Source organism: Pyxicephalus adspersus, chromosome 5 (assembly GCF_032062135.1).
Source record: "Pyxicephalus adspersus chromosome 5, UCB_Pads_2.0, whole genome shotgun sequence".
In the NCBI taxonomy this organism is placed as follows: domain Eukaryota; kingdom Metazoa; phylum Chordata; class Amphibia; order Anura; family Pyxicephalidae; genus Pyxicephalus; species Pyxicephalus adspersus.
The window spans coordinates 49,534,042-49,555,279 of NC_092862.1; the positions used below are offsets into that span (position 1 = coordinate 49,534,042).

The 21,238-nt window shown below is 38.0% G+C and overlaps 1 protein-coding gene across 3 annotated transcripts; it reads left to right on the top strand.

Moving 5' to 3' along the window:
* The first annotated feature begins 5,527 nt into the window (after window positions 1-5,527).
* Window positions 5,528-19,551, top strand: PRELID3A (PRELI domain containing 3A). 3 transcript variants are annotated; one of them, XM_072411467.1, is made up of 7 exons: window positions 5,540-6,047; window positions 13,591-13,759; window positions 14,005-14,094; window positions 15,464-15,534; window positions 16,479-16,581; window positions 18,473-18,558; window positions 19,328-19,551. In XM_072411467.1, exons 1-6 carry the CDS (start codon window positions 5,959-5,961, stop codon window positions 18,524-18,526), a joined length of 576 nt encoding a protein of 191 aa, XP_072267568.1. In that variant the 5' UTR covers window positions 5,540-5,958; the 3' UTR covers window positions 18,527-18,558; window positions 19,328-19,551. The 3 variants fall into 3 exon arrangements, with proteins under 3 accessions (XP_072267567.1, XP_072267568.1, XP_072267569.1); XM_072411466.1 differs by lacking the exon at window positions 18,473-18,558 and having other exon boundaries at window positions 5,528-6,047; XM_072411468.1 differs by lacking the exons at window positions 5,540-6,047; window positions 18,473-18,558 and adding an exon at window positions 12,379-13,335.
* The last annotated feature ends 1,687 nt before the right edge of the window (window positions 19,552-21,238 follow it).

The following is a 21,238-nucleotide window of genomic DNA, read 5'->3' on the forward strand; positions in this document are numbered from 1 at the left end:
GTGGTTAGCACTCTGGCCATTGCAGCGCTAGGTCCCAGGTTTGAATCCCAGCCAGGATATTATCTGCATGGAGTTTGCAGGTTCTCCCCGTGTCTGTGTGGGTTTCCTCTGGGTATTCTGGTTTCCTCCCACATTCCAAAAACATGCAGTTATTTTTTGCCCCTCTCCCCTAAAAAAAAAAAATACAAATGATTTTAGACTGCATTAATGACATATGACTATGGTAGCGACATTAGATCGTGGGCTCTGTTGAGGGACAGTTAGTGATATGACTATGGACTTTGTACAGCGCTGTGTAATATGATGGCGCTATATAAATACTGTGTAATAAAAATACTGTGTAAATTTACCTTGTCCTGTGTACTTACCACACATCTACCCCTTATAGTGCCCAATGTACCCCAATAGAGAATGGAACACTCAGATATATACCTGTACAGTATTGTTCTGAACACCTTGTTCTGTGTACTCACCACATACCGACCCCCCATAGTGATTAGTGTACCCCAATAGAGAAGGAAAACAACTATACACCTGTACATTACAATATCTTGTCTTGTGCTCCTACCACATATCTGTCTGTTATAATGCCCAGTTACCTCAGTGGAGGAACAATCAGTAGAGATTCCTGGGGACAGCTTACTCATCCATAGATGCATTTTTAAACTTTCAGTGCCATATTACTATTATGGTAAATTGACCTTGTCAGTCGGTGCCAGATCTCTGCAATAGAAGATGTATTATAATCTGGGGACCAGTAATCCATATATTCTTTCCTTGGGATTGTCAGATGCCTAAATACCTCACCATGTGCTGTCGGTCTGACCCCCTCACCGTGTCCTATAATGATACCTGGATCAAAGGATTGAGCCACAGCAGCCGCTGGGTGATATGGGCATCTGAATCACCTGAAACTTAAATCTTGAAATGTCCTAAAGAGGAAGTAAACTGAAAAATGCCAAAAACAAAAAAAATCCATTTACCTTCAATCCATATCTCAGTCGATCGGTCCAGAGGTCTCTTCCTTGGGGTCCCGTGTCGTCCCGCCATCTGTCTCCAAAAAGGTTTTCTACTCTTTTTTCTAAGTGAAATTTCTGAGTTTAGGTACGCTTTAAGCGTACTCAATTATTGTTGCCGGAAACAGCGAATCAGCAAACGCTCCATAGGGAGCAATGGAGATGCCGGGCAACACTAGTAAGAGTGATTAGCTGACATGTGACATGACTGCTGTGCCTCATAGTACGTGTTATAAGCTATACCAGAACATGGGAAGTATCATCAGCCACATCACATACAAAGATACTAAAAACATTCTGTCATATATAACATAAACACTCACATTGAGGTTACCTGCAATACAAAGCCAGTACACCTGTACAGTGATGGATCCATGAACGATGTCAGGCAACCTCTGTACACTTGTTAGACTCTTGCCAGAGACGTGCACAACTGTTCATGGCGACAATTATCTGTGTGTGTACATAGCCTTGGAGGCGCCGTAATGGGTGAGAAAAAAGTAGGTATACACACTAGGAAAGTTTTTCTTAACATTTACCATGGGGAAAAGCCCTTAAAAAATTTTCAGGTCTTCAGGGAACCCCTTGTAAAAATTCCGATATGCACAGCTCACAGTACGTTAGAGTGGTGGTCACTGGGAAAAATGCCTCCTGTCACCCCTATAGATATCCAAATGGATCATTGGTGTCCATTAAACTGACCTGAGGGTCACAAACTGCTCACTGCTTTAGGAACCCCTAGCAATCTCTAGAAAAATGCTATAGTTCCACAAAACATTGGTTGAGAAACTCTGCCCAAGGGTGTTTGCTTTGCTTTTAATTTTTGATAACATTCCTACACACAAAAGCAATGTAGCTCTCATACACATTGCGGTGCGCTGTATTTTAAAAACTATACTATGGTGCTTTTTTGTTCCTATTTGTGGGTAGGAAGCCCATTCACAATGATTGGTATGCATTCTCATACCTCAGGCTAAGGTATGACACTGGACACTCGCCATCACTATGCACAAGAATAGTGACTAGGCCCATAGGCTCTATTTAATGTATGTTTCTTCTAACTCAGGGGTCGGCAAAGTTTTATGGCCACTAGGCTATTTATGGGGTGGGCGGGAGCACACTAGGCCGGACCCGCCCTAATGGCTCTGCCCACCAGCAGGGAACGCCCCCTGAAGTGAAATCCCTCTCCTCCGTACGCATTGCGGAGGAGCAGGATTTACCTTCAGGGAGCTTTCCCTATATAAATAAAGGAACAACTGCCAGGGGGCGGCAACCGGAGCTCCAGCAGTTCCTACCCCCCCCCCGGCCAATCCGCTGGCATACCCGCGGCTCTGGATCGGCCAGGGCGTTAGGCCGGAACGAACTACCGGCTAGGCCGTATCTGGCCTAAAGCCCGGAGTTTGCCGACCCCTGCTATAACTGAATGACCTTGGGCTGGCTAAAGCACTGAGTAATAAAATTGCGCTTCTTCCTTTTTCTTTGTTGAATCCCAGTTCTGCTGCTGATTTCTTGTCTCTACACACACTCCAACAATGGTTGCATCGCATTTCCCAGGGAGGATTTTCTAAACAGCGGACAGTACACAGCCTTGTCAAATTAGTTACCTGTGGTCCCCGTTAAAGAAAACCTATCACCAAAATTTTTACTTTATGTTAAAGAATAGATAAAGTAAAAAATATTCTTTTTTTTCTGCAACACCCTCCCCTACTGTCTTTACAGATCAATATGGAATGGGAGTGCAGAGCCTCCTGGGATACTCAGGCCACTCATTCCAGGAGGCTCCTGGCTGCTCCTTCTGCACATGCCCAGTCTTGAACATGCGCAGAAGGGGCATTTTCCTACACTGAACAGTGTAGTGTAGTTCATGCATGTGCAGAAAGATCAGCTGTCTTCTTTTCCCATTTAGAGCAGTCCAAGATTGGGTGACATAACCAGAATAAGAAAAGACAGGCGAAGATGGCGACACCCAACGCTTCCCCTGCACCAGGACGAAGACGGATTCCAAGATGACGTGGGACCCAATCGAGAATATCACTGGCCTGATCAAGGGATCTGCAAAATTAAAGGTGTGATTTTTTTTTATTATTTTCAGTTTAGTTTCGCTTTAACAGCCTGAATGACCAGGTGACCCACAACATTTAGGAGACAGCTCAAGGTAACCTGATATCAGAGAGGGCCGGGATCTTCACGGAAGCATCAGTGAGGGTTATGTGAAGGAAATCTGCAGATTATTTCAAATGACATTAACATGTTAAAACTTGTAGAAGATTTTAGTGACTGGGTGTACATACAGAAATATCCAGCAGAGCTCCATACTATCTATCAATATATATTCTATCTATCTGTATCTATCTATCAATATATATTCTATCTCTCTACTAGATTGTAAACTCTTCTGTGCAGGGTCCTCTCCTCCTTCTGTGTCATTGTTTTGTATCTCTCTGTCATTCGCAACCCCTATTTATTGTACAATATGTTAGCACTTTATAAATACTGTTTATTAACCACCTGGGCGGTTAGCCCAAACCTGGTTCGGGGTAAGAAAACTTGCTACAAGCGTTTACCCTGCGCCAGGTTCGGGGTAGCTAAAAATAGAAACAAGCGTTACAGTGCAATCTGATTGTTATACAACATTGTATGACAATCAGATTACAACTGAAAAAAAAAACAATTACCTTGTCCCTGCAGCTCTTCCCGAGACATCCGTCCTCTTCTGTCTACTCCCGACGTGTGCAGTGACAATCTCCGGGGTTTTCCGGGTGACATTGCTGCAAGCGTCGGTGCGGGCGGGAGGCGTTAAATTCAAATCACTTTGTATTGGATTCAATACAAAAAAGCTGTATTAAGTCCAATACAAAGAAATCTTTATATAATATATATATAATTGTATTATATATATATTATATAAGCTACTGTACAGTTACATTACATTACACACTATTTTTTTTTTTTAAAGATTTTTTTTTGTTTTAAAATTTTTTTTTTTAAAGTTAATTATTAAATTTTGGACATATTTCGGTGAGTTATGTCTAAGAATTATAGCCTACAATCAAAAATAAATTTTCATGCAAAAATTGTAACGCTTTTTGCATGGAAGTACGCAAAGAATTAGAACACCCTCGGTGTAGAACACCCCTTAGTACGCGTCCCTCGGTGATTCCTGATGATGTCCGTGCATGCGCCCGTCGACGGGGGTCGTAGCAGGAAATTCAAATATTTTGTATTGGATTCAATAAAAAGTCCTGTATCCAATCCAATACAAAATAATAGAAAATATATTTATGTGGTTTTGTCTATAGGTATGTGACGTTGGACTCTCATGGGTAGTGATGTTGTGACAGTCCTGCACTCGTGTGACAGTCTGTTATGTCCTTTACTTCCTCCCCCACCACTATATACAGTATGTGCTGAAGATATTCTACGGTATTAAGCTAGGGCTTACTTTCGGGGGAGGGCTTATATTTCGAGCTTGCTGGAAAACAGCCAAAAATCCTGCTAGGGCTTACTTTCGGGGGGTGTCTTATTTTCGGGGAAACACAGTATACAGTATACTGAATTATTGCATTTTCAGTATTTTTTATTTATGCATTCTTGTTTAAGCTGATTTTTGTGTTTTTATTTAATTTTATTATTAAAGTTATTTTTTTTTTACATGATTTTGTGTTTCAAACTTTATTATATTCAGGATATCTATTAGACCCTTGTTCGGACATATTTCTGTAAGTTACAGGTCTACAATTTAAAAAAAAATTTCATGAAAAACGGTGTAACGCTTTTGGTACTGAAATCTAGACATCAGTGAAACACCCAGGTGGTTAATAATAATAATAATAGTAATAATAATAATAATTATCCATCCATCCCTCTATCTCTATACGTATGCAGCCACCAGTGTGCAGGGTTGATCATGTGCCCGGTTACACTGCCTGTGACGTTGTACAGTGGAGGGAGGGGGAGGTGAGAGCGTCATGCTGCTGTTATATTAAGAGACATCCCTGGCATCCTTCTAGTCGCACATATTCCTTCGCTTATCCCTAGTGGTCACTAGGTGGCAGTGTATCCCCTTATCACCACATGCATTGGCCTATTATTGCTCATTATTTATTGGTATAATCACTTGAAGGGGAAATAAAGCTGAGATATAAATGGCACATTGTTACAGCTCTGTACTTGTTGCAATGCAGCTTGTGTGTTCCTCTCAGTCTTGCCTTGGGTTCAGCCTCATGCAATCTCTTATAGCGGGATAAGAATAGGTGACAGTCACGTGTCCTGCATGGCAATGAGCAGCGGACATGATGGCCTCATCAGTCACCCGCTTCTCCTTCATTGTTCAATTACAGGGTTGTTACATGATATTCCTATGTTCTCATTATTATTATTATTATTATTACACAGTATTTATATAGCGCCATCATATTACGCAGCGCTGTACAGGTCTGCTGTCCCTAACACATGATTTCCTCCATTATGATGGACATTGATGAATACACGGTGCAGGCATTGTGACTTTTTTGGCTGCAGTCACTGGATGGGTGCACTGGCTTTGTATAGCAGGTAACCTCAATGTTTATATCCTACAGAATGTTTCCTTTGTATGTGACCCAGTAGCAGGCATTGTGTGGCTGGTGGTCTGTGATAACACGTGCGCAGCATGAATGTCACGTGTCGGCAAATCACTCTTGCTAGTGACACCCGGCATCTTTGCTGATTCGCTGTAACCCAGCAACCAAGGCAGCTCTCACAGCTGCACTCAGCACCCCCCAGTGGCCAGCATGGAGCAGCACGCCTAAAGGTATACCGGGATGCTTTATTTCATGCACCACCGGTACCCAGGGATCATCAGAGCCGGGATTCTCCTGTGCTGCATCCACACACCGGGTACACTGCGGGCACATCTCACCCTATACAGACATGCCCACCTACACCTTACTGTGCCCGCTCCATGCCCCAGTGTGCTGACCCCTCTCTGCACAAAGCCTGCCAGCCCTCCTACAAAGACATGAAGATCTGGAGCTCAGAGCATGTGTTCAGGTAAGTGATCTTGTACAGGTATGTACCGGTCACATGGTACTGCTGGGGGGGACCATTGCTTCTACAATTCATATACAGTGCTAGGATCTATATATTCCTCATCAATAGCATGAACACTTTACTTTTTCTAAAGAGCAACATTGTGTATTAGATGATAATAAATAATAATAATAATTTTTATCTCCAAATAAAAGCTGGGGGTGAAATATAAATCAATATATTCCTATATTTTACAAAGATAAGTCATGATGCCAATCACAACTAATGGTAGTTCATTGGTGCATCAATATCACACATAGTTATTATTATAAATATTATGGATTGTTGTGCACCCACTGATCAGTGTGCGGCCACCTATACAATATGTTTGCCTAGCTTTAGTCTTTATTGGCCATTTGTAAAAGTTGGGAATTGAACTTAAAAAACAAAAAAAATGTGAGCAGGTGAGCTCTTTATTGTAGAAAAGATACACTGTGTCTCTAATGTATTCCCACAAACTTTAATTGACAAAGTATAAGGACATTTTAATATTAAAAATATCTATTATTTCCCAAAAACTACTCAATGGTGGACTCTTCTTGTTGAGTAGTGGGATCAGGTCGGCCATTCGGGGGACGGGGGCAAGGGGTACTGCACCAGCCCCTATTAGCTGCACTTTTGCAATGCTGGAACTTTTAGAGATGAGGATTAAGGAGTTCATTTAGTACGGGCCCAGGAATCTTTGATGGTGGGATTTTTATAAATATATTTCTTTCCTTCATATGGGGAGTAGAATCTGATTGATTAGTTTCTCCCATGATATATACCTTCATTAAGTTTACACAAACGTACGTGCCTGTTCACAATCTTCTGTATAATGTACACGTGTGAATTCGCACAGCTTGGTGTACATTCCCAGGATACCCGGTACCAGAGTATGGATTGGTATTCTGGCCTGGCCAATCAAACTGAATGAAGATCCAAAACCCAGAAGAGGACCAGGTAAGGATGTCGGCTTGGGCAAGGGAAGGTTTGCTGCTGCTTTAAGGAAATATTTATAACATTTAGCGTTCCGAAATAGATTATTTATTCTATTTGGTGGTCTTTTCCATAAAGATTTGGTTGAAAGTTGTATAAATTGATAAACAATTGCCTGAGTGTAATTATTTTGGTACCTAATGAGAGATCCTTTTTTTCAGATAGCATTGTAAAAATGAATTCTGCTTCTTCTTTCCTTTTAATTACATATATGTTATCATTTTACAAATTCATTCTGGAAAAGTTTGTTTCCTGCCTGTCTCTGGCCTTTATTTTTTTGAGTCATGGACAAGGAATAAGTATGTAGCTAGTGAAGTCAGCGCACCTAATCTGTACACTTGTTGATTAGTGATGCAAAAAGAAATAAAACTAAAAGGTCCATCTTCAATAAACAATGCAACTTGCATCTTAAGGAGACCTCAAAAATTAAAGTTTTATTTTTTGCATTATAGTCCGTCTATTACTACATGAGTGTTAATTCCTAAGAACCAGGGCAGAAGTGTCAGGCTGTACTGGTCCCATAAAAGTTGTCTTATATACCAGCGGTCACCAACCTTTCAGACCTCAAGGACCACTAAATTCCTAATTTTAAATCCCGCGGACCAATAATATGAATTTTTTTAAAAAGCTAAATACATTTGTAAAATAATGATCTTCCTAATGGTGCCTGACAAGGACTGTGGAGGCTGTGATTCATTGATCAACTCACGGTGAAGTGAAGTATTACTATTGTTACTATTATCATTAGTTGCATTATATATTTGGTATTACTAAAGTAATGCAAAATATATGTTTGCTTTTTCCCACTCTTTATGGGTTTATTTCATTCGAATCTAAGACCAAACAAGAAACTTTTTGATGCCATTAAATGTAACAGTTAAAGACAATTCACAGTTAAGGTCATACTTACCTAAAAGAGCATCTGAGAAATAAACAAATAAAATAAAACAATCTGATGAGAATCGGTATTCGCGGAGCGGGGTGACTGTTGTAATGGTGGAAACCAAGTGTTCGGCTCAGCAAAGGTTTCTTCATACAATTTAAGACTACAGTGATGCCACGTTGCGCCTCCCTTGTTTTACCATCTCTAGTACAGTTCATGAATTTAGTGCAATATAAAGGCGAAAATTGTCATTCAAAATATAAGAATTTATTAGAATATTATTTTTGTTTTATTATTTATAAAACATGAAAATTGCAAATAATGTCAACATTTTTCTGTGGACTACCAAAATTTTTCCGTGGACCACTGGTTGGCGACCACTGTGTTATAGTATTCTTTTGTGTATTTGGTTTTCTTTAAAAAAAGGTTCTTTGTTTATGTTTTTCGTTTTGTTGTATTATGATTTATATTGTATTCTTTTTGCTAATGTCTTTGTTTTTTCATATTTTTTGTATTGATTATTCTGGAAAATTCCCAATAAAAATATTTGAAAGATAAAATACAATTAGGATTATGAGAAATGTAAAAGTAGTAACCATAACCAAGGTGACACCAATAAAAGACCCAGGAATTAGCAACAGCAGGAGCATCCTTTAGCACTTTAAAAACCTTTTAAAGAACTAGTAAACCTTAACCAAATGATAATCAGTTTGCTAGTATGTATCCTAAAGAATTGCCCTTTTTAAAATATGAAATACATTCACATTTTTCTTTTGCCAGCAAGCACTTCTAAACCCATGGAGCTGCTTTGCAGAAAAGAACATTGTTCCTCTTTACCGAGTGAAAGGCGCATGAGCAAGGTTCTTCACAGCATGATCAAAAGTTGTTATAATAATTAAATATGCAGCTCTAACATGGTAAAGCTAATATGATATTTAATGGTTGGGTTTACCTGTATTTTAATTCTGGATCTCCTGCATATTTTTATTTTCACTTCTAGTATATCTTACTTTTTTTTATAGGATATTGGATACATTTTTTTGCTGAAGTGAGGCTTGAGGGCAGAGTTATTACACAATGTACTGGTGTCCATTTCATTTAATGAGCCTCCCATGGATGTCTGGAAAGACAGACATGTGTTCATAATGTGGATCAAGTTACCGCATTGTTCATGTGGCACAAAGCTATATTCCTTTTGTCATTTGGTTGGGTTTCTATTAAAAATTAAAACACACAGTCCTGCAGAACAGCCTTTGTTCTACATTTTATACTCGTACAATACAAAGGCTGTGCAGGGTTGATAATGGAAATATTATATATGTGTGATTACACACTGATAAGTCATAGTGACACTTTGAGAAGACATAGTATAGAAAGATGTGTAGCAGTAGTAATAGCAGCAGTTGGAGGTTTCAGCTCCAGTATGATCTCTACATCTGGAAGAAACAATAGATTTATAATATCATATAAATTGTTTAGTTTTAGAGCATATTTTAAAAAGCAAATATTAAATCTGCATTTAAACAGTGCTTGCAGATAAAGGTGATATTTATATCTTATATAAAAAAAGTCATTATTATATATTATCAAACACAAATTATAATAGATGTAATGGTGTAAGTAAGTCCCCCTTTGGGTGCAATAGGCTGGTTTATTGCCTTTAGCTAAAAAAAATGCTTGGAGGCATTTTGCATTATAATATTCACTGTGCCTTCAAGTGTATGGCACTTCCTGGGTCTTAGTACCTAATGAACAGATAATCAATGCCTTGTTTGACTGGTTAGTGTATTTGAAGTGTAGCAGTGATTTAAGTGCACTGTTTTATTATACTATAGCCAAAGCCTAAAGCTACGTACACACGTCAGATTTTTATCGCCCGATAATCGGCATCGGCCAATTATCGGGCGAAAATCTGCCGTGTGTACAGTCGGTGTCGTCCATCGTCCGGACGACCGACCTGCCAGATCCACGGACGATGGACAACAGCCGATCCTAATGAAAGGGAAGGGGAGAGCGCGCAGCAGGGTGCCGCTCCGTCGCTCTCCCCCTCCCCTCTCCATAGAGCATGAACGGTGCTGTATGTACAGCATCGTTCATGCATCGTGCAGTCCCTTGTCGTTGGAAAGGATCGTGAAAGATCCTTTCCAATGACAAAAATTGCACGTGTGTACGCAGCTTTATGCTTCCAGTAATCCTGTGCCTCCTGTTTTGAAATGTGTGTCCCTGTGGTCCCGTTACCTGCTGCTTTCTGTACATCTGCTGCAATACCTTGGTTGGATTTGACCACATTTGTCTGTCTGGAGTCAATCTCTGATTCCCTTGCGTGGGCCAGTTATAATTTAATCTCCGGCACACCTGCCAATCAAGATTGCCAAAACTGTCTTTGAGGAGAAGAAGAAGAGAATGAAGATGACCAGTGATGAAATGCAGATAGGTTAGTCGAGCTTTAGTTCCATTTTCATACAGCTCAGAGGTTGAGTGTATCTTCTCAGTCTCCCAAAAATAATTTTCTCTTTTGGGAGCAGAATTCTTATTTGTAGAAAAGTAGAACTCTATGACCTTGTAAATACTGCAGTCTGCTGCTACCTATATGGAGGTCTTTGACTGTCTCTGTGGTGCCCAATGTTTGCCAAGGTAAACCTGCTAGGTGCATACAACCCGATTCAGATCAAATAATATGAGTGGAAGACCATGGACAAAAAGATATCTTCGTTGCAGCCTTCCAGCATTTTGTTAACAGCTGTTTTGCCAATGTTTTATACATCTGCATTGTCTTGTTTTTAGATGTCACACTGACACACAGACCCACAGACATGTCCTTTATAAGTCCTGCATTGCCTTTGGGACAATAAACAATATTCCAAAGCTCAGAGATGCCTTGTTAAACTTCAGCAGATGCCCTTCTAGTCTAGGTTGTTTCCTAATAAACTATGTAGGAACAAGCTGTAGGTGGGTGGTGGCCCCTGTATTGTGACCCAACTTTTCAGTAAGCACCGGTTACTGAAAGTGATGGGAAATGCGTCTGTATTTACTGCGGACATTGTTGGCGTTATTAGTTTATAACACTGTACTTCAGTCCAAACATTTTTGATATTCATATTCATCATAATGAAGATTTGTATGGGAAATTTATGGCACAAGAATATTACAAGTATTCCCCATTTAAAAACTTACATGTTTACCTATTGTCCACACTTAAAGTGAACAATTTTTACTTTATATAGAAGGGTAGATAACCCCTCCATGTCATGTGAAAATGTGGTTGTTTTTTTTTTTCTTTAAATGGCTTTTTTTATAGATACATATATGACATTCACAGGAGGCTTTGGCCTGCTCCTTCTGCACATACCTGAGATCATGCATGCACAGAAGGGGCTTTTCAGTCATCAAAATAAAAAAGACGATCTTACGCGCCCTCTTTTACGATCTTCCACTATCTGAGTCTGTTAACCAGTCAGTCAGTTTGTCACTGACATGTACTGCATGCTTGAAGCCCCCAAGACCAGCTGTTTACTATGCTCTTCGCTTAATGACCAGTTCACCTAACGAAGTCATTGGAATGGAATCTAGTTGTTAAGTGAAAACTGTATGCAGCTTATCTGGGGTGAGGTACCAATGCATAATGATTTTGTACACGTTCTCTTTGTATTGGGTGCATACCAAACTTTTATGGGCTCTATTCCATATTATCTTCCACAATTCAATCGGGAGTTTCTGTCCCAAAATGGGTTCCCACTTACACATAGGGGTTCATAACAAAGGGCATTGCTGGTTCTATATTAGAAATTTGATACATTTCAGAGATAAGGCCCCCTGCACGTACCCTTTCAAAAAGGGTGGGAGCCAAAAAAAACAGATTTCTTTTAAGGGACTGGGCATGGTGGCAAATTTGAAGATAACTGAATAGAGCCGTGGAGGGGAGCTCCTATTCGTTTTTCAAATCTGCAAAAAAGTAAAGCTCCTGCGTAACCAGATGAACGATATAGCAAAAGCAGAAAATCTGCGTCAGGCTGTCCGGTAGTTGTGGGTTAAACAAAAAGGAGGTAAGGAGAGATTTGGATGTTGTTAGTTGAAATCTATCCTTAAAATACAACCATATCTGTCTCTAACTGTGCTGCGCAAGTAGTGAAAATTGTTTAAAGTACTAAACCCAAAAATGTAAAAGTTGTTACCAGGCAGGTCCTTTATTGCAGAAGGGACAGGCACATTAATACATTGCACTGTGATGTAATGCACGTCTGTTGACAAGGTGCATTGAGGAGCCTGGAACCTTCAGAATAAATGGAACTGCAATGCACAATGCATTGGACATGCGGTAGGGTGCATTTGTTACTGCACCTTAAAAGTGACAAGCCCTAGGTTTAGGAGGTAATTGAATTAGTTGGCTTGATTGAAGTTTCAATCAGGCTTCTTAATATTACTTTTGAGGAAAGTTCCAAAATGTCATATGCAGCGTGTCAGTGCCAAATATATAGGTAATAAAATTACCAGCTTTTAGATAAAAAATTAAGTAATAAGCACTGACGCAGTGACAGCTCTAGCTCCTGTATGCAGTGTGTCTGGTAAAATAACCACAATCCTAATTTACTTACCTGGCACCTGAAATATGAGATTAATAAAGGTATATTCAGTTTACAAAAGTACAAAGTGCTGTAATACACACCAGTTTATGGGATTTTAGTCTCCAATCAGCTCAGTTAAAAGATGAATAATGTTTTGTTGCTTTGCACTAATGAATGTGCGTGAGTCAGGCGTGCAGGTAAAGCCTAACAGTCTCCAAGGAATATATGAAATCATTGCTGCATCTTAACATACAATCCAAAACCACATCACTCTATTCAGCGTTCATAAGCTCATCTATTTTATTTAACTCATTTATTTTTGGTGTGTTATTATAGGAATGCATAGTAACTCATGACAAACCGTACCATTTACATTTACTGCAGTCAAATAAAAATGACTTTGAATTCATTGCTATTAATTTTTTACAGTGGTCAAAAGTTCTGTATATTGCAGCAGTGTTCCTTGCAAAGAAATGGTAGCAATGACATCATGAAATTCTCCTTTTACTTTTAATATCTTCCACCTACCAGTCAGTAGATCCACTTGGAAGAGTGTCAGTTCAGTGCCGCTGTGCCCTGAATGTAAAACAGCTAACATCAGAACTTCTATTATGTAGTGTGCATGGCTCAACAGTTACGTAATTCAGTATTTTTTCTTTTAGGCTAGCAGATCCAGATTTCTTTTAAAGTTAGCACAGTAGTTAGTTTGTTTTAGTTTAACAATTTCTAAAAGAAAAAAAAGTTTATACTATGTGTATTGTGTATCAAAATATATCCAAAGCAGTTTTTTAGATTTGGATAGAGTAGGAAATGGTTAACATCCCTGGTAAGTGTTTTTTCTTTTTGCTATATCCTTTTGTAGAAATTTGTCTTCCTTTTCTTTGTCAGGACTCCTCTCTGAGGAAGTTGTTATTAGGTTAGTTTTATAATTGCCCAGAGTTAGGTTTTAGCATTTTGCAGGATTATGATCCCACCTATCACATAACCTAATGTTCCTTATTCATGTATTACTGCAGTATAATCATTAAGTAAACTTGCTGCAAACATTAAGAAATCTTTTAATTTACCTATTTATCTGAAGCCATCCATGGGATACAGTGATTAAAGCAGCCATGAGGAAATACCCAAATCCCATGAATCCGTGTGTGGTTGGGGTGGATGTGGTTGATCGAAGTTTGGATCCCCAAGGAAGATTACACAGCCATCGTCTGCTCAGCACAGAATGGAGACTACCAGGTCTTGTGAGGGCTGTGAGTACACAATGTTACACATTCTGAATCCCCCATTGGCAATGTCTAGCATATTCTTGTGTTGGGGGCTTCTTGTATCTAGATGCAGTGTAAATTGTATATACCCTCTTAACTTGCTCTTATTCTACGACCAAAAAAAAAAAAAAAAAACTAATAAATGCCGTCTGTAATTATCTTTAAAATTTAGGTTTACAGGTAAAAAATATTTCTGTAACATTTCTCAGACTTTTTGCAATTGCCTTTAGATTCTTGGAACCAGCAGAACATTGACATATATCAAAGAACATTCCATAGTGGACCCAGTGGAAAAGAAAATGGTTTTATGTTCAACGAATGTGAGTAAAATTCTGGATATTAAAATACTGTGCTGTACACTTGAGAGGGCTTCTGTTAATGTGTTGATCTAGACAAAACTTTTTTTATTGTAGTGTAAGATAGAATAGGTGTGATAAAAAAGTAATAATGTCCTCACTAGGGAAATTTACCTTTCCTCTTTGTGCTGCTGAGAAAAACAAGTTGTAATTGCTGTCACCATAACACAAGATGGGATAAAATGAGGACAACAGTCCAGTAACAACTGCCTAAAATGAGATTTCCCCTTCATTTGAAAAGATCTTCTTCCTGTCGTGTGTCCAGATGAGAAAGCAAACAGAACTTTGCTTCCTAAAAAGACAGTGAAGGATTATATAATCATAGTTTATCAAAAGTATGTGAACTTTGTTACCAGATTTCTCCAGAAATGGTGTAACTTTATTCAGTGTATATTTCCCAAGTCAGAGGGGTCTCCAGTTATTGAGGGGTTTAAATACTTGTGCTACATACCACCACAGTGGTACACAGTACATACTACACAAGTACATACATACTTAATATAAGCAATTTCTGCACTGTACATATGGTATTACAATGTTTTGTAGTTCAGCTCTTGGTTTTCAATATTGTTTTCATATGTGTGAATGTTGTTTTTGTAATTGATGTGTTTTCTGTAAATTTCTGTACTTCTGTTTCTTTAATTGATGTCTTTACTTTTTTTATCTCCCCCTGTCTTGTATACATTTGATATATCTAAAAACGCAGTGAAATCTATGTGGACGCTATCAGTAGAAGTTGAATAAGTACATTATTGTCAACCATAGCAGCTAATCAGATGCAAAAATGCAGGAGGAATGTGATTGACTGCTCAGTATAACTACCCTTCACATTCTTTTGTACAAGATTCACAATCTTTAACAGTAACTATTCAAAGTATAATTGGACTACCCCAAGTACATCAATAGAGGAGACTTAAACAGGATTCATATAGCACTAACATAATACACAGTGCTGTACATTAAATAGGGGTTGCAGATAAAAGACAGATACAGACAGTGGCACAGGAGGAGGAAAGGACCCTGCTCTGAAGAGTTTACAACCTGAGAGGTGGGGGAAGCAGCACACAATAGGAGGCGGGATAAATTACATTGAATTAGTATTGAACTGGCCATATGACAGACCACAATTTTACAGATGCTAGTACCCTACAGTTTTAGGTGGAGAGGAACCATATATATATATATATGTATTTGTTCAGAAGGTGGACAGATTCTATAGATGGGAATAAGCAGTTATCTGTATACTTCTAGTGAAACAGAAAAACATTAAATATAAAAAAATGTTAGTATGGATTATTGACTTGTGTTAACAATTTCTCTTTTTCTCTTGAAGATTTCACTGACAAATTTAGTGTCTGTTGATGAAAGGTTGGTTTACAAACCCCATCCAGAACACCCAGAGGAGTAAGTGACTTAGTGCAGTAAAACACAAAAAGTTTTTTAGAAGTACAAAAATGAACATTGATGCCGCCTAATCAAATCACAAACCAACCTAACTACTTTTATAACAAAGCTCTGGCACAGTGGCTATTCTTTTCAGCATGGACAAGGATAGCTTCCACTACATATTTTATTATATTTTTTTAAGATTGCTTAAAGTGGAATTACAGTTTGACATACCATACAATAAAAAAACTCTCCTTATTACCTACTTGTTATTTTACCTGCCTTTGTCTCAAAATAATGTCATCTGTGACAATTTCCTCAATTTCACAGTACAGTTAGTCCTGGTAGCAGACATTATGCATGGTCAGGTCATATCCTGTTCAGAGAGAGCTGTATATGTCAGAAAAAGAAAGCATTCTGTTGCTTACCATTAGTGAAGCTATCACCTGGAATCTTCCTCTTTGTTTACTTAGCAAACAGAAGCTTCTGTTCTCCTCTCCATGTATCTAAACAAAATCACCTTACAGTGGGGATGCTAAATGCAGCATATTTCTTGTTGGCACAGACTCCAGAGTAAAGTAAAAGTAATACCCTTAACCATTTCAGATACTATACTTTCAAACAAGATTCTGTTTTTTAAAGTTGTAATAGTGTGGCAAACCTATTTGGAGCAGAGGGAACATTTGACTGTAATTACACTTTATTGGGACCTGGGTATGAAAAAGGGAAGGGGGGGGGGGGGGGGTTAGCTTAGTTTTGGTTGTTTAAATTGACTGTTCAGTTGAGACAATTTTAAAAGTCATTATAAATGGTTCATATGCACTATTGTGTATTGCTGTATACAACTGGCATATTATAAGGAACATTTTGGTAACAAAATGAAATACTAGAAAGCAGGAGAAATTGTCAGGCTCCATTTATTGAATCTGGTGTACTTATACTTCGTCCTGTTTTCTCTCTAGGACAGTACTTACCCAGGAAGCCATAATTACAGTAAAAGGAGTCAGCTTAAGCAGTTATCTAGAAGGACTGATGGCTACCACAATTTCTTCAAATGCTAGAAAGGTAACCTGGATGTAAAAATCAAACAGATATCTTGATTATATTATTTTACCAGGCAGCATTGTTACTTGTATACTTTTTATATAAGCATGTCATGTACATTGTTGACAGTCCAAACTTTTCAACAGACAGTATTTCTATACATTCAGTAGAACAAACATGTATTTTCTGTTTAAATAAATTACCAGTACACTGCTATTACCTGCTATACCTAGCCCAGTGAGTCCCGAGCCGTCTCGGCTTCTCCCTTTTTTCTGGCGCAGACTGAATAGCAGATGTGGCAATTCTCTTTCTTGTCTCTTCTGGGTTCTTCTCATGTCATGTGAAATCAACACATATGTGATACAAGTGTCCCAGGAGGCTGCAGGTTTTCCCTTCAGTCTTTACTGTTGCAACGGTAAAGATGGAAGGAGAGTAGAAACATTTTTTCCCCATTATATAAAAGAGATACCCTTTTTTTATATTTTTTAAAATGTCTTGATGGGTCCGCTTTGTACCAATGATAATTGCTTGTGTGTAGTGTCCTCTGCTGAGCTAGTACTTCTAGTTCTGCAAGAGAACAAATATAGACTGCAGAGGAAATGGAAATGATAAGCATTGGAAACGCACTTAGCTAAATCTGGTTTATTTCTTTTTTTATGTAACATTAGTGTCCCTTTAATTAAATGAAGAAAAAATTAAAATTTGAAAAACAAATCTTTTTTTTACTTTTGAGTCTGTTCATGTGATCAAAACCTAGACAAGGAGTTGAATTAAAATGCATAGCTGGCATAGTAAAGAGCAAAAATTCTTGTCCCATATACAGTACATATATATATATATATATATATATATACATAATATATATATATTTACAGGTTTTACACACAAGCATAGTTAAAAAAAAATAACACACCTATATGGTTTTTATACTTTTGCTGATCTTTTTTATGTATATTTTTGTATATAATAACATGTTATGTATATTAGAAATCTTAAATAAAGACTAAAGCCCAACCTAAGACAACATTGTAAAAAAAAGTGGAAAAGGCTGATAGCCATCATCAGTTTTTATTGCAGAATGCATCTTAAATGTATATATTATTCGCCTTTGTTTGCTGAGAGGCTATCACATAGAGGGATAGTGATGGGAAATCTTGCCATTGAGGGGCCGAGATAGTAATTAATTGATTTGTTTTTTTTTATGTGAAGTCTGGCAACAAAACAATAACTATGAAGTGGAGTCATTTTGCAGAAGAAAAATCCAGTTTCCTTTTGCAAAAATTCTGTTTTGGAGTGATTGTCTTTGTTCTGTGTACACTGCACAGCCTACATCCCATCTCTTTTCTCAGTATATTGAGAATGGGGTTAAGGGTCGGGGACAATGTAATATCAACACAGTTATATTTTCAGTTACATCATTAATGGCTTACTAATGGCCCCAAGAGGAGTGTCATATGACCTCAAAGAAGCAGCAGCGGGTGACAGTCTATAAAACAGCACGGCGTGTCCCCACCAACGTAAATTTAGTTTTACTTGAATAGAATGGCTTAGCATAAAAAACATCAAAATCAGCCAGTAATTCTAAACCTACCACAATGTATTTACAGTTAAAAATCTTTAGTCTTGCAGTGGGGCTTTAATGTTTTTTTTTTATTTTCTTACATATAATTTACTGTAGATTGTAGTGTAAGTTTATGGGACTTACAATGAAATTTGATGTACTTTAGGTGTAGTTCACCAAGTGACACAAATGTTTCATGTCAGGAATCCCCAAGCCTTAGGCCATACATGATACAGATATGTTTTCTGCATGTTGCTTTTACCTTACACTTTGTATGGCTGATTTACATTTTGTCTTCCCAGACTTATCTATTTTCATTTCTAAATTGAAATCTTTTCTGCGTCAATCTAGGGATGGGATGCTATTGAATGGATCATTCAAAATTCTGAGAGTACAGTAAGCTAACAGTGTCTGCCTCTGCTGTTTATACTAACATGGTAACTATACAACTTTTGCTGTAATGTATCTGCTGTGTTTTTAGTGTGTGCATGCAGTGCACGTGATAATCTTTTCTTTCAAGCTTGCCTCCTGAACTGTCTGAATTATCTGCTATGGAATGGCACTTGGCACTGAAATAACCAAGAACAAAAAAAAATCCCATAGCATACATATAGAATGCGAGGATATACACCAGCTATCCTAGCATATAATATAGTTGGGATATAACAGTGAGCGTGGGATGTGGAAACTAGAGGAGTTTCCATACATTATTCTTTTCTACAAGCTACCTTATTTTAATTAGAGGAACAGTTAGGTGAGAAGCAAACAAACCATGATTTCTTAATAGTAAATATTTCTTACATGGTTCTATTTCAGGCCAGTTGTTCGTTTTGCATGGTGGTATGGCAAACTTTAATGGACCTGAATTGCAAAGTCCATCTATTTTGCCTTATTCCAAGGCTACCACTTGTCTAGGAAGTGGATCTTTTTGTGTGATCCTGATAAAGCTGAGGATCCTAAACTCATGGGAACACACTCCTGTACAGTGCAGTAGTATCCTCCAGTAAGAATTAGGATCCTTGGCTTTCCAAAGATGAATCTGTGAAGCTCAATGACAGGAGGCTGCAGGAACCCACGATAGAAGGAATACATTTATTGTGAAGGGTTTTTTTTTATCTTTGTGCATCATTTTGACTCCAGGCGTTGGGTGGCCACTAAAGCAGGGTACACTTGCAGCAGTCTTAAGTGTCATTTTCTTTTTTCCAGGTTCAGGATTCATGGACGCACTGTTTACACAGTGGAAAAAAAATATTGGGAGTGGGATTCTCCTACAGGAATTCACATATCTGGTACTTGACCATTTTGAATGAAGAATTTTCCATCCATCATTTTAGCAGTTTTAGCAATTTCAATATTTTCTAAAAAAAAGAACATTTTCTAAATGTCTAATGCCTGAAAATTTGTTTGCAATAAATTAACATTAATCTTCACCAGGTTTTGTTGTTCATCTCACTGATCTAGTGTGAAAAGAATCTATATTCCGCACAGTTCTTGGTTGGCAGATAAATGAAAACAAGTCCTTTCTATCTTAGTAATTTCTATTATAAAACATTTTTTTTAAATTAATTTCTTGTATCCCCCAGCAACCAAAATTATTGCTTGGATGTGTGACATTAAAATAATCTTTCAGCCAAAACTTTTTATCTAACATGTTTCTTGGAGAAATTTCTTATCCCTCCCTATTGTCACTTAACAGTTACAAATTTTAAAAGATATAGGAACCTATATAAGAACTTTCCAAGTAATATCCTAAGGCAAATGAATGTAATTTACCAGATATTATTACCTAGACTCTCAGTTTCAAGAAAACTTTGTGTCTTGTAAGCATTTCCAAGGTCATAATTTATACTTATGTAATTTATACAAATGTTATAAATATACCCTATGACACATCAGCACAGAGACTAATTACAGAACCGAGTTTTGTGTGTCAGGCCTCATACAGCAGCAGATCCAGCTGTTTTGTGTCCTGGGTAATTCACAAAATGTGTTTTGTCATATATCCATAAAAACTGATTAATCAGTGACAATATTATATCAGGATGCTACACGGTACTGATGGATGTATTGCCATTTTATGGGGATCTGCACTGTGACTACAAAGAGATTTTTAACAAGCCATTGTGTAACGTGTCTGATGCTGCCATGATCAGGTCACTGATGAATGTTGATGTAAATCTTTAAAGCCAATAAAAACAAGCTAAAGCAAGGTAACGTTCACTCAGCTTTAAGTTTTACAGTTTGTTTCACTAGTTTCAGATGAATGTTTTCCAAAAGTGCAAAAGTTAAAAAAATCTTGTTGGCAATTATATGGAAACATACATCTACACACTTATACATACATACAGCGCTTACACTGTACTCTGATGCTGTATCTCTGTAGGCTGGGCCTGCTGGCACTAAGAAAAACAAAAGTATTGCAGAGGGCATGGCTATCATCATGGTCACTGCTGGTTGCCAAACCTTTAAATAGTAACCTAGAAACACCTAGTCCTGCCCACTGCTTTCTGGATGCACAGCACAGTCATTGTGAGCTACAGTGCCTGGGAGGGGGAGCATGGCAGACACCAATAAAGGAGGATTTAGCTCCATTTGCTAAGGTAAAGGAGGGTTATTTTCTTTATGAGGCTTGTGCATCACATAGTAAATTACTTTGGTACTTGTATGAATGATTCTACAGGAAGCCTTAGGTTTAAATTAAGCCAGATTGCTAAGTAGGAATGTATCATACTATACACGTACATAAAGAAATTTAATCACATGCTATAAAATTATTACTTTGGTGTAAGGTATATTTCCTAAGCAACTGCTGGCCATTAGTCTTCACACAAATTGTCCTGTGCATGGATCTTTCATTATTTTGTTATAGGATGTACGGATTCCTCTTCTTGTCTTCATTTTGTAGTTTCCCGTCAGGACGTCTGACTTCTTCCACAGCAACTTTCCAATACCTTGATTTACACATACTGATGTAATGACATGATTTTCAATGATATGATAGCCATTCAATCAAGAGAGGGGAGGGGAAAGAAACCCATTCTCGATAAAATAATAGTCAGGGGATGTCCAGCTTTGGTAAATAAAAAACTCATCCAAACAACTAAATACTCAGATGTA